Genomic DNA, 12,979 nt, shown 5'->3' on the forward strand with positions numbered 1-12,979 from the left:
GGCACTAATTGCTTTATAATCTCAGCATCCAACAAATTTTTAAATATGAAGAAAGTGTTGACATTGCATCAGTGCTGTGATATGGGGAATTGGAGGTCAGCTGCTACTGGAACGGGCAGGCTCATGGGTTCAGTGCCCATGATATAAAAGCAGAGGACTCCGTATCACAGGTTCCAGCCCACTTCTGCTGTGGTGACTGACACGTTCTGTCCAGGAGCCAGCTGGTGGAGAAATCAAACACCATGAAGTGGCTCGTCCTTGCCTTGGTGTGTCTCCACCTCTCAGAGGGGCTGGTGAGGTGAGTATCTTAACACTGATACTGTACAGTATTGTACTTAGATAAGTAATAGACAGACAAATCAACATTTCTGGATTCTTTACCCGTTCAACTATTTCTGTCCTATGAGTAAATATATTTAGAGCCCTGCAAATTCGCCGATATCCGCGGGTAGCCGCATATGTGTATGTCTGTAGCTCATTTTTGCAGTTATGGATGCAGATTCAAATTCCGTATCTCGAACCCTGCACATTTGCAGCTATCCACGGAAATCCGAGGATATGGATGAGGGTATGTGCGACTCATTTCTGCAGGTATGGATGTAGATGCAAATTTTGTAGCTGCGCTGGGCTCATAAATATACTTATGCCTCTGCATCAATGTTGATTGAAAAGAAGTCTATAAGATGCAGGGACTTGCTCATGGGGGTACAACATGACAGGTGAGGGACAGTGAACAATTTCCGATTTCTTGTCTTTGTTCTGTGCAGAGTGACGCTGAGGAAAGGCAAGTCTGCCCGAGAGGTGATGAAGGAGAAGGGAGTGCTGGAAAATTTCCTGAAGGAGCACAAGGTTGATCCCGCCAGGAAGTACCACTTCAATAATTTCAATGTTGCTGAGGAACCAATAGCCAACTACCTGGATGTGAGTATTATGGCAATTTCTCTCCCTCTTCAGTGTCCCACAGCTCTAGCTAACCATTCCTTCTGTCATTCCTTATTACCCACCTAGCCACATAGTACATCTATGGACTTATATGGTCCTATTAGAATAGCACCCATTTCTTCTTCTTTATGGTGCTCAGGCAAAAGAAGGTGTTGATCCCTCTTCTCAGTCCTTAGAAAGCTGTAAGTATTTTGAAATGTTTTATATGGTGAGGTTTAGGTACCTTTGGCAAATGGACTAAAATACAGAAGTTCTACTCTCAATTTTATTTCTATTTGTAGAAGAAGTGGCGTTTGTTTATTTTCTGCTTCGCGACTCAAAAGTATTCACTGCATGTTCTTTGAGGCACAGCCTCCTCTCCAGAGAATGGGGTGAGGGTTATAGTCCAGCTCGGGTAGTCCAGAAATCTGGGATCTGTTCCTGCCTGTGCTACTGAATGCCGGATGAGGTTGGGCAAACCACTTCCCCTCTGAAACATTTCTTTGTGCAATATGCAATAGGGGAATAATGGTCACCAGCTTATGTCACTCCTTGTGATGCTTAGATCATTAATGGCACTAAAAAACCTTTAGGATCCTCAGCTGGAAGTTGTTAGAGAAGGGCAAAATGTGTTTTTTTTAACTAATTAAGAGCACAACAGAATCCCCCTGCCCACACATTTTCTCTCTTTCCAGTCCTTCTACTTCGGAGAGATCAGCATTGGAACCCCACCCCAGAACTTCTTGGTTCTCTTCGACACCGGCTCCTCCAACCTGTGGGTGCCCTCTACCTACTGCCAGAGCCAGGCCTGCTGTGAGTACTGCTCAGCTTCGTAGCATTAGGCAGATGCATGTCCTGGGTACCTTGTTGCTGAGCAGCTGAGTCACATTCCAACCAGGCATGGGCGGCGGGTAATGTAAGCAAGGGAAGGCATTGCTTTCCCCAAAATGCCTACACTCCACAGCTGCTGGGGAAGGCTGGTACCACAGTGGGGCAGCCCCGCTCCCTTGCCGCCTGGAGCCGTAGCACGACAGCCCCAGCCCTCCAGGTGGCCAGGAAGGATCGGGCTGGAACTGGGTGAGGCTTGGCTCCACGGAGGGGGGGTGTGGTTACTGAAGGGGCGGGGCAAGAAGAGTTTCCCTCTCAAGCTGGCTTTGGGAATGCCATTCACCCAGAGCTGCTCCTCCCTTTCTGGAGCTCTTCATAAAGCCACGGCTGCCCTCTGGATTGCTCTTGCCTTGTGAAAAGGCACGGCGGTATTCTAAAGTCAACATCGAAAACGTCAGCAGGGACACTGAGATTCCAGGAGTCACACTGGGAGACGACAAAGGCTTTGAAGGGCACAAGGGTCGGCCAGTCTTCTGCTGATGTAAATTGACATAGGGCTGTATTTCTCAAAGTGGTCTGCGAAACCCCTTTGAGAAACCTGCTAACTAGCTGCGCCGGTTTGTTTATTTACCCCTGCTGCGGCCATGCAGCCTCGCGGCTCCTATTGGCTCTGTTTCACCGGTTGTAGCCAAGGGGAACTGCGGGAACCAGTGTGGGCCAGGTCGCCTCTTCCTGCGGCTCCACTTGGCTGCAAATGGCTAAACAGAGCCTATAGGAGCCACAAGGCTCCGTGGCCCCGGTGCCAGTAAATAAACAAACTGGTGTGGCCAGTTACCAGGTTTCCCAAAGGGGGTTTGCAGACCACTTGGAGAAACACAGACATAGGGGTATTAACGTCAAAAGAGTGACACTGATTTAAAATGAGAGGAACTTGCCCAAATTTCTTGGCTAGTACGATGATGGAGGATGCAACAAAGGCTAGATAATATTGGTGGCCAGGACTTGGGGCACTCATGCCCAATGGTTAGCCCAGGCCTAAAGCTTAGAGGAGGAATTGGTAGTCATGAATTGGAGCTCAGAGTCTGCACTGGCGATAGAAGCCCTGTGCCAGATCAAAGGGTTAGGGGAATCAGGGGAATCCAATTTAGGAATCGGGGCCAAAATTCAGGACCTGGTTTCTAGGAGCAAGGGAAAGCAGGAGGCCCAGGGATTTTTACATCCGTAAGCAAATGCTTTGCGCAAATGCTGTGCCGCTGCGGATGGCTTAAGAGCTAGTTAGCTGACACTTCACAGAAACTGGGCAGCCTACCTAAGGCCAGCTATACTCAGTACATTTCCTGGAGACAGGCTTTGCAGGACCTGCTTCCAGGCTGGCTCGGCTACAGGCCCTGATTCCTGACAGAGAGGTTCATACAGAAGAGGGACTTTAAAAAAACCGAGGTGATGAGGTTTGCATGGGGGCTCTCTGATTTGCGAAAGCTCCTGGGCGAAGTCATAGATCTGGTCTTCTACTGCCCGGGAAGTCCGCTCTTGGGAAGCACAGACAGGTCACTCTGTCCCCAGGTGGATAGAAGGTGGTCAGAGCCTTGAGTCTCACTATGATGTCACAATCTTGTTTTGAATCCAGCCAATCACGCCAGGTTCAACCCCAACGAGTCATCCACCTTTACCAACAATGGACAGACCTACACCCTAAGCTACGGGAGTGGCAGCCTGACTGTGCTTTTGGGATACGACACAGTGACGGTAAGTGAAATAGGCACCGCTCATCAGGTATCATCAGTCACCCCTTCCAAGACCAGCAGGAAACTGCTCTGACCTCCTGTGTATCACAGAGACCTTTTCCCCCAAATAATTCCTGGAGCAGTTCTAGAAAAACATCCCATCTTGATTTCAAAATGGCCAGCGAGGGAGAATCCACCCCAGCCCTTGGTAAATTGTTCCAGTGGTTAACTACCCTCATGGTTAAAAATGTATGTCTTATTGGCCATCTGCATTTGTCCGGCTTCAATTTCTAGCCATTCAATCCTGTTAGATATGCAAGCCTGCAGAATCTATTACTAAATATTTGTTCCCATGCAAATACTGTTAGCCTGTTATCTAAGGCAACCCTTTTGTGTTCTCTTGAGCTCAGAGAGCATCTTGTTGCTAGAAGCGTTGTTTTCTAAGCTATTTGAGCTGTTTCTCTAAATTCAGGGGAATCTTTTTTGGGTCCGGGGCCGCTGACCCACAGAAAAATTAGTTGGGGGCTACACAAGTGAGAAGCGGTCATGCCAAACCAAAACCACCTCACCAAATCCCCAGTGTTGAAAGACCTATGTTCATTTAAGAGTGGCTTATTTGAGTATACAGGCTGAACCTCTCTAGTCTGACATCTTCCATGGTCTGGCATGATTTTAGTTAGCTGGATGTCTGCTTACCATGGGAGTGGCCAAGTTTCCCGGTTGTCCCTTAAAGTTTGTTTACAGCCACCGGTCCTGGCTCTCAGTGTTCTGTGCTGTTATTTAGCTCGAATTTACCCCTAAATATCTTCTAAGGGTCCAGGAAGCAGTGGCAGTATTGGTGATGCTGCTAGACAATATTGTTGGGCAAATTCTCTGGTTCGGCACCGGTCAGATTCTGAGGGTGCTGGGCTAGGGAGGTTCAACCTGTGATTGAACTGGTCAGAAACATAAGAAGGGAACAGCTCTGATTTTGTTACAGTAATTTAGTGTACAATTCCTGGTTAGAACAACTATTTTCTTGTCTTCTAGGTCCAGAACATTGCCATCACCAATCAGGAATTTGGGCTGAGTGAGGATGAACCGACCAGTCCTTTCTATTATTCGCATTTTGATGGGATTTTGGGAATGGCTTATCCCGCCATGGCAGTCGGGGGGTCCTATACACCTATGCAGGAGATGTTGAAGCAGGGCCTGCTTACTGAACCCATCTTCAGTTTCTATTTCTCCCGGTGAGATAAGATCTTCCCTCCCTCTCTCCACATGTAACGCTCTATTTTTTCATTCTCCTTTGCATTGTATCTATCTATATCAGCCAGGGGCAATGCAGATTAATAAGGGAGCTGCATACGAGTTTCTCTTTCATCTCAGGGGGCTGCAAGATTGTCATAACCAAGATGCTCTCCCAAGATAGGCCAGTGTTGCTCACTGCGCTGGCCTACCTAGAATTTGCAGGGGGGGGGGGGGCTGAACCGTAGCAGTGCTTTGATTGGATGAAGGGGGAGTGCACGGCTCCCATGGTCAATGCTGTGTGCAATCAGCATGCATCTCGTGTGCCCTGGCTTTATGTGCGTGTCTCTTGAGTAACACTTGTAGGAAAAATACGACACAGCTGGAAACCAGCAGAATCTGGCAACCCTGCCTGTGGACAACAGTAAATGAAATGTCCTGTGGGCCACACATAGAACCCTGATGGACCAGATATGGCCCACGGGCAGCAGGTTGCCCATCACTGGTCTATATGATACCAGCTCCCCCCCTTCCGTGTGCTCCCCCACCCATCTGCTATTATGTTCTGACTCTTCACTCGCCATCCAGTTTGTCTACTACCACATCTGTCCCTCTGTTTATTTTCTTTTGTCTAGCCATTGATCTGTACCCCCATATGCATATCCACCACCCAGCCACATGTGTGTTACCCCATAGGAGGGTATCAAGTAGCAGAGGGGTAGCCGTGTGGTCTGAATCTGCAAAAGCGGCTAGGAGTCCTGTGGCACCTTATTGACTAACAGATTTATTGGAGCATAAGCTTTCGTGGGCAAAAAACTTTCGTCTCTGCCCACGAAAGCTTATGCTCCAACACTTCTATTAGTCTATAAGGTGCCACAGGACTCCTTGCTGCTTTCATAGGAGGGTAGGTGTTAAGTAACACCCATCTGACATTTGTAACCATGTGTGTTTCCAGACAACCAACATATAGTTATGGAGGCGAGATCATCTTTGGAGGTGTTGACACCCAGCTGTTCTCTGGCCAGATCACGTGGGCACCTGTGACCCAAGAAGTTTACTGGCAGATTGGCATTGACGAGTAAGTTTTGTCTGCAAACTCCCCTTTACTGTCATAGGTAGGATCCTTTCCAGCTGTAATTAATGGAGTCAGTTGCCCTGTGTTAACTCAAGCTCTCCATGGAGGAAGATGTATGTGGATCGGATCTGGATTTCACTCGAAAGGAATTTGGATCCAGGTTTTTGATTCTAGTACATGTCAATTTCCTTTTTCCGGGTGTCTGATTCAGGAACACCCGTGGTTCAGACCCCCAAATAGCCCTCCCAAACTCCGCACTCCACCCCCAAGAACAGTTTAAATTCAGTGCATTAGGATTTATCTTATGACATGTTATACATGTACGTATGGCATGATGGCTTGTACATACAAAAGCTTTAGTAATAGACTTTGTTTACCCTTCATGACAGCAAACACCCGTGGCCTGGAAAATTCCATTATCCGGCATTGCCTGTTTCCCAAGGCTGTTGGATTAAAGAGGTTCAAGTGTAATAATAAAAACTCTGAACCTAGGCTTCCATTTTGCAAACCAGTTGGAATTTAACCAGGTGAGAAAATTCCATTGATGTTAGCGGGACTTAAACGTTGACTTAAAGTGAAGCATATGCTTAAGTGAGTTGATGACTAGAGATGGGTGTAAGCATCTACTAACGGTTAAGCTTGTGCTTTGCTGAATCAGGGCCAGTGTCAAGTATTGGCTCCCCAGAATAGGGGTCCTTGGGCTGCAAGCTATAGCAAAACCTTGTCTCACCCTGTACCAGAGGCAGTTCCTTTTGCTGACAAGTTACTATAATGGTGATTCTTGTATTCCCCCTTAGGTTCGCTATTGGACAGCAGGCAACTGGCTGGTGCAGCCAAGGTTGCCAGGGCATTGTGGACACAGGGACGTTTCTGCTCACCGTCCCACAGCAGTACATGGGGTACTTCCTGCAGGCTGTGGGGGCTCAGGAATCCAACGGAGCGGTAGGAGCAATGGGTGCCTTGCTATGGTGCAGAGGACGTCTGGGAGGGGTTTTGCAGTGCCTGGCACGAGGCATTTCAGACATCAGAGGATGAGGATGACGGGGTTTTGTGGGATCAGACAAGGGTTCCTACAGGAGCTCAGGCAGCGAAGCCGACAGCCTCCATGGGCCCTTGGGCAAAGTGTGGGGGGGTCAGCTCCATGCTCCCAGAAGGGGCGGGGCCAAGGGCAGAAAGGGCGGGGCTGAGGGTGGCCAGCCTTTATCACTGCCCAGAATGTGCAGCCCAGCACTCCAGTGCAGCTCTTCATCGGTGATTGAAAGGTCCCACCACCACCGCTGCTACTGTGGCAGTTGCCCGAGCCCCGTGCCCCGTGCCCCTTTGAATCGCTGGGCCCTTTGCTGCCCCATTGGCAGGCCAGAGCTCAGGGGCTGGCATCTTAAAGCTGGCGGCAGCACTGTCCATATCTGAGGAACAGCAAGCCTCCCCTGAGTTTGAGGAGAGAGCTTGTGCTCTCCCTTTGCCCAGTGTAAATCAGAACTAACTCTACCAACATCCTCCAGGGTAAATCTGGAGTTATGCTGATTGACACCAGTGGCAGAGCTGGCCCGGTGTAAAATCAGCATGAGATCTGAAGCAGGTTTGGAGAACACAACTTTACAGCTTGTGTGGGGCTGGGGAAGCCACTGTCCAGGTGAGGGCAAAGTGCAGCGAGGTGTTTCCTGTCCTCTGTGGGCTGGAGGGGTTGTGACCTGACAATGCCACCCTCTTCTGGAGGCCCTGTAAAGGCAGCCTCCACCCTTGGGGGCCACTGTTGTCACCCGCGTGTGTCTTTTGTTTCCGCAGTACGTGGTGAACTGCAACAATGTCCAGAACATGCCGACCATCACCTTTGTCATTAGCGGATCCCAGTTCCCGCTGCCCCCCTCTGCCTATGTCTTCAACGTAAGTATTATTTTAACAGCATACAACACTTCTGTCTCTTGGGGACACTGTCCCTGGTACTTGTGCCCAACAGGGAGGCAGAGTTTCTGTGCAAATGCAGAGACCTTTTCCCTGAGCTCAGCTCTGTCTGCCTGTCAGTCCTAACAGCGCTCTAAACGATGGGGTGTTTGCATTCCTAGAATCACAGAATACTAGACTTGGAAGGGACGTCAAGAGCTTGTCAAGTCCAGTCTCCTGCCCTTATGGCAGGACCAAGCACCATCTAGATCCCTATAGATGTCTTTCTAACTTGCTTTTAAATATCTCCAGTGATGGAGATTCCACAACCCCCCTAGGCAATTTATTCCAGTGTTTAGCCACTCTGACAGTTAGGAAGTTTTTCTGAGGCTGTCTACATTGCACTCTAAACTTGAAATAAAATACGCAATTTGCGCTATGCAAATTGCATACTTATTTCGAGTTTATTTTGAAATAGGTTATTTTGAAATTTGGTGCTGTCTACACAGCACTAAATTTTGAAATAAAGTGCTATTTCGAGTCATCCCTAAACCCTAGTGGAATGAGGGTTAGCGGGATGCCAAAATAGCGTGCAGGGGAGCTATTTCGGGATACCTCTGATATCCTGAAATACCTGTGTTGTGTAGACATACTCCTAATGTCCAGCCTAAACCTCCCTTGCTGCAATGTAAGCCCATTGCTTCTTGTCCTATCCTCAGAGGCCAAAAAGAACAATTTTTCTCCCTCTTACTTATAACACCCTTTTAGATACTTGAAAACTGCTATCATGTCCCCTCTGTCTTCTCTTTTCTGAACTAAACAAACCCAATTCTTTCAGTCTTCCCTCATAGCTCATGTCCTCTAGACCTTTGATCATTCTTGTTGCTCTTCTCTGGATCTTCTCCAATTTCTCCACATCTTTCTTGAAATATGATTCCCAGAACTGGACACAATACTCCAGCTGAGGCCTAATCCATGCAGAATAGAGCGGAAGAAGGACTTCTTGTGTTTTGCTCACAACACTCCTGTTAATGCCTCCCTGGCTGTGTCTGGATTACACCTCTCTATTGACAGAGAAATGTAGATTAGGCACATCGAAATTGCTAATGAAGCGGGGATTTAAATATCCCATGCTTCATTAGCATAGACATGGCTGCTGCTTTTTTCTGAAATGGAGCTTTTTTGAAAAAAAAACCCGGAAGTTTAGACGCGTACAACCCTTTCCCGAAAGATCTTGTAAACCTCATTTTAGGTGGGATAAGGGATCTTTCGAAAAAGGGCTGTATTTTCAACAGATCCACGTCTAGACTGCCTTTTTTTTTCGAAAAAGCTCTGTTTCAAAAAAAAGTGGTGGTCATGTTTATGCTAATGAAGCACGGTATATTTAAATCCCGGCTTCATTAGCAATTTTGACGTGCCTAATCTACATCTCTCTGTCGACAGAGAGGTGTAGTCTAGACACAGCCCCCGAATCATGTTTTGCCTTTTTTTGCAAGAGTGTCACACTGCTGACTCCTATTTAGCTTGTGGTTGACTATGACCCCTAGACCCCTTTTTGCAGCACTCCTTCCTAGATCCCAATGCCGTGAGCTTGAAGGGGCCTGCTCCTGTTGCCATCAGCCATTGCTAAGCTGCCACTCACTCTGCTGGGGCTCCCCATGGTGAGCCTGCCGTGCCCTGAGGCTACTCAAACAACAGCCCTGATGCGGCTTCTCTCTGTTTTTAACTCTGACAGAATAACGGCTACTGCACGGTTGGCATTGAGCCCACCTACCTGCCTTCCCAGAACGGGCAGCCTCTCTGGATCCTGGGCGACGTCTTCCTGAAGGAATACTATTCTGTCTATGACATGTCCAATAACAGAGTGGGCTTTGCCCCCTCAGCCTAGACAACAGTCCATCTGCCTGAACCGGATAAAGCCTCTGCCCTTCTTCTTTTCTCCTGGATACTGACGGAATTGGATGAAGTTCACAGGGACAGATTGTACCCTTCTGGATTTGTACCTTCCCTAGCTTTCCTCTGGCTTGCCGGCAATAATCAGTGCTCCCCAACGCATCGTTACAAGTAAACTGCAGTGAATCTAGCTGTCCTGTGTCGTCATTGGAGTTTACTGAGGGAAGATGGAGTCCTGCTAGGCCTGCCGACAGTGGCGGAAGGGGGGGATAAAGGGGACAGTTGCTCCAGGGCCTGGCCATTTCAAAAGGGCTTGAGACTCCTGGCCACCACCGCTGCTGCGATAGCGGTAGTGGCCGGAACCTTGGGCACTTGAACTTGCTGCCGGAGAGCACCACGGCGTGCTCCGGGCGGCTCCGAGAGTTGGCTGGGGGGTCAGTGCGGTGCACTACAGGTGGCGTTGAGGGATGGCTGCCCCAGTTCTCCCACTTCCATTTGTGGCCCTGCCCATTCCGGGGGCACGGAGCCACTGCCCCCACATACTTTGTGCGGGGGCCTGGCAAGTCTGTATGTAACCCACACACCTGGTGCGGTTGCTGAGCAATGCAAGTGGTACCTAGACCACAGCAACAGTTAAGATCTAGAGACCTCTACAGCATGGGCTGGGAGCCAGCTGGCTTTTAGCTCAGAGGGTAGAGGTTCCTATACCTCTGCTTCAGAGGTCCCAGGTTCAAATCCACCTCGTAGTGGTTACATGTACGCCCCTGAGCCCAGCTGTTCGTTTGGGGCCCCACAGCCTTAAGGCAGCACCCAAAATAATCACCGGTGTGACAACGCTCCTCCTCCGCTCTAGTGGGTCCTGCACTTTCAGGCAGATTACTAGCCACAGAGGCTCACGGCAGCCCTCAGTTTAGATACCAGCTTGCTGCTTGTTGCGCTCCTCTCATCATTGGCCAGCATGGGGAAAGAGGGGGAACCAAACTCCACAGTCTCTGTGGCCCCTCCAGTGATAGAAACTCCTGTACCAAAGCCAGTCTCTTTCTAGTGCTGAAATGCAGAGTTGATGGTGTGGGGGAGGGAGCCTGGGCCCACCCTCTCCTCCAGGTCCCGGCCCAGGGACTGTGGGATAGCAGCTGCCTATAATGTCTCTGCTAAGAGCTGTGTGACCACGACGCATCCCTGGACCGCCTTCCCCACAGCCTTCCCCAGCACCTTTATTCCTCCTGGGACCTGCTTTCACTTTCTCCTCTCAGACTCTCCACAGCTCCTCAAACGCCTTGCGTTCTCTGGGCTCAGTGAAGAGGAGCTCTTCTTAACCTGTCTCCACTGGTTCGTAATTGGCCCGTGGAGTGTTGATTAATCTGATTCACTTGCTTCTGGAAACTTCCTCATTGGCTCCAGATGCTTCCATTGCCCTGATTGATTCTAGCAGGTTCTGGCTGGTTCTGGGTTATCCCTTGTTAGTCTACCCTGGGACAGGGACCTATTTAATCTGGGGCTAATATGTTTCCCCTTCACCACAGTCCTGTAGCCCTCTGGCCCGACTCCATCACACTAGGTATAATGCAGCAAGTTTACCTCTTTTGGTCCATGTACGCTGCAGTAAAACCTTACAGCACCAGGGATGTTAAAATGGTTAACTGGTAATCATACGGGTTAACAGCCTCATGCTTCCCAGTTAACCGTTTAACATCTCAAGTCTCAGAGCCCAGCTCCACTGATTTGGCTGAGGCTGCAGAGTTACAAACTGCACTGAAGGGTTTTAGGCTTGAACTGGATTCTGGGCTCTCAGCCCTTGTTTGAGGCTGAACGTCTACACTGCGATTTTTAGCTCCACAGTTTGAACCCTGCCAGCCTGAATCAACTGAGCCAGGCCAACTGTGGCCAGGCCAGAGGAGTTTTTGTTGCAGTGTAAACTCAGCCTCTGTTATCCACTTGGGCCAGACTTCCAAAAAAGTTGGCTACTTGGCGTATGTCTACACTGCAATGTAAGCCCAGGCTCTGACTCAGATTTGAGCTCAAATTCCCTTCTGCCTACACACAAATTCCTCAGATCCAGATTGAGCCCTAGAGTCCTCTTATGCACGTTCCTATAATAAATTCACCTATGTGGTCTATGAAGGTCTATTTCCAGACAGTTAGAGCAACCTGCTTCTGAATTGGCAAGCCCTTCTCCTTGCATGCATCCGGAGGGTTAGACCCAGCTGCTTACAAAGTTCCAGAAATGTAGATTTCTTCATATGCAAGTTCTGGCCCTGTGACAGACTGGGCCAGGTCTGGGCACAGCTGAGAGTGTCTGCCCAGGGCGAATTGCTCAAAACCAGGGCTGCTTTCAGCCCTCAACTGGAGACCTTTCCCAAACAGGTCACAAACCAGTCACACAGAGCGCTTCAAGCTGCCAAGCTGGCTAGCAGGAAGCCTCACGAGCAGACACCCCAGCTCTCCCTGTGCCGCAATCAGCCCCGGGCCTGCACACAGGTGAGGGGTTATAGAACCCAAACTCACCTACCCCGAATGGGTCCTCCCAGTCCCAAAGAACCAGCCATAGATCCCTGGTCAGTTTACACTTTGGATCTTACCCACAAGATTACACTGGGCCAATCCTTTAGAATCTAAAATCTAAGAGTTTATTAATGAAAAAAGAATAGGTTTAGAGTAAGATTGTTAAGGAAAATACATTACATACACCAGTCACTAAGTTCTTGATGCAGGCTCTCAGCAGAGATGTTACAAACTGCTAGCTTAAAAGTCTCCGGGGTACATCCTATGTCAGGATGGGCCAACAATCCTTCCCGGCTCTCTGTCTCTCGCAAGGCTGCATCTGGGATCAGTGGCAGAACTGAAGACAAGATGGAGTCTGCCTCGTGGCACTTTATATCCATCCGTGGTACCTTCCAGGCTGGAGCGGGTCACATGCGACCTATTCCTGTGTCCCTTGTCAGCAGCCATGATATTGGCCGGTTTGTAGGTCTCCAGACGCATCCCTCAGGTGTGTATTGGGCACCTTGAGAGCCATTGTTCCTGGAGCCTGGCTAATTAGCATAGTCATTGACTGAACAATTGCTCTTTACAACAGGCAGGCTGGAGCCCCTTGCTCTGTCTCAGGCAGAGTACATTCCCAGTATAAGCACAGAGTCCATATTCATAACTTCACATACAGACATCACACAAGTACATGAATGGCACACACAGAATCAGTAGAACATAAGCTTTCATTTGACGCCTCACATGGCCCCCGTTGTACAGACTTTGGGGCAAACACCCCACCATGGGTGCAGCAGTGATCTGTCTGCTCCCTTAAAATCCAAGAAAGTGACAGGCCCCATTTCTGGTCGTCTGAGGTCAGCATGACAATGGGATCCCACCAGAAGCCCTGCCCCAGAAACAACGGTTTATATAGAGGCAGCATCTGCCAGTTTGCCTCTGCTGT

The 12,979-nt window shown here is 49.2% G+C and overlaps 1 protein-coding gene across 2 annotated transcripts; it reads left to right on the forward strand.

Annotated features, from left to right (window-relative positions):
- The first annotated feature begins 171 nt into the window (after window positions 1-171).
- LOC102463918 (pepsin B-like) lies at window positions 172-9,733 on the forward strand. 2 transcript variants are annotated; one of them, XM_006130414.3, is made up of 9 exons: window positions 172-298; window positions 768-921; window positions 1,617-1,734; window positions 3,377-3,495; window positions 4,503-4,702; window positions 5,656-5,778; window positions 6,573-6,717; window positions 7,561-7,659; window positions 9,392-9,733. In XM_006130414.3, exons 1-9 carry the CDS (start codon window positions 243-245, stop codon window positions 9,542-9,544), a joined length of 1,167 nt encoding a protein of 388 aa, XP_006130476.1. In that variant the 5' UTR covers window positions 172-242; the 3' UTR covers window positions 9,545-9,733. The 2 variants fall into 2 exon arrangements, with proteins under 2 accessions (XP_006130476.1, XP_075766110.1); XM_075909995.1 differs by lacking the exons at window positions 172-298; window positions 768-921; window positions 1,617-1,734 and adding an exon at window positions 1,822-1,998.
- The last annotated feature ends 3,246 nt before the right edge of the window (window positions 9,734-12,979 follow it).

This window comes from Pelodiscus sinensis, chromosome 27 (assembly GCF_049634645.1).
Source record: "Pelodiscus sinensis isolate JC-2024 chromosome 27, ASM4963464v1, whole genome shotgun sequence".
Classification (NCBI taxonomy): domain Eukaryota; kingdom Metazoa; phylum Chordata; order Testudines; family Trionychidae; genus Pelodiscus; species Pelodiscus sinensis.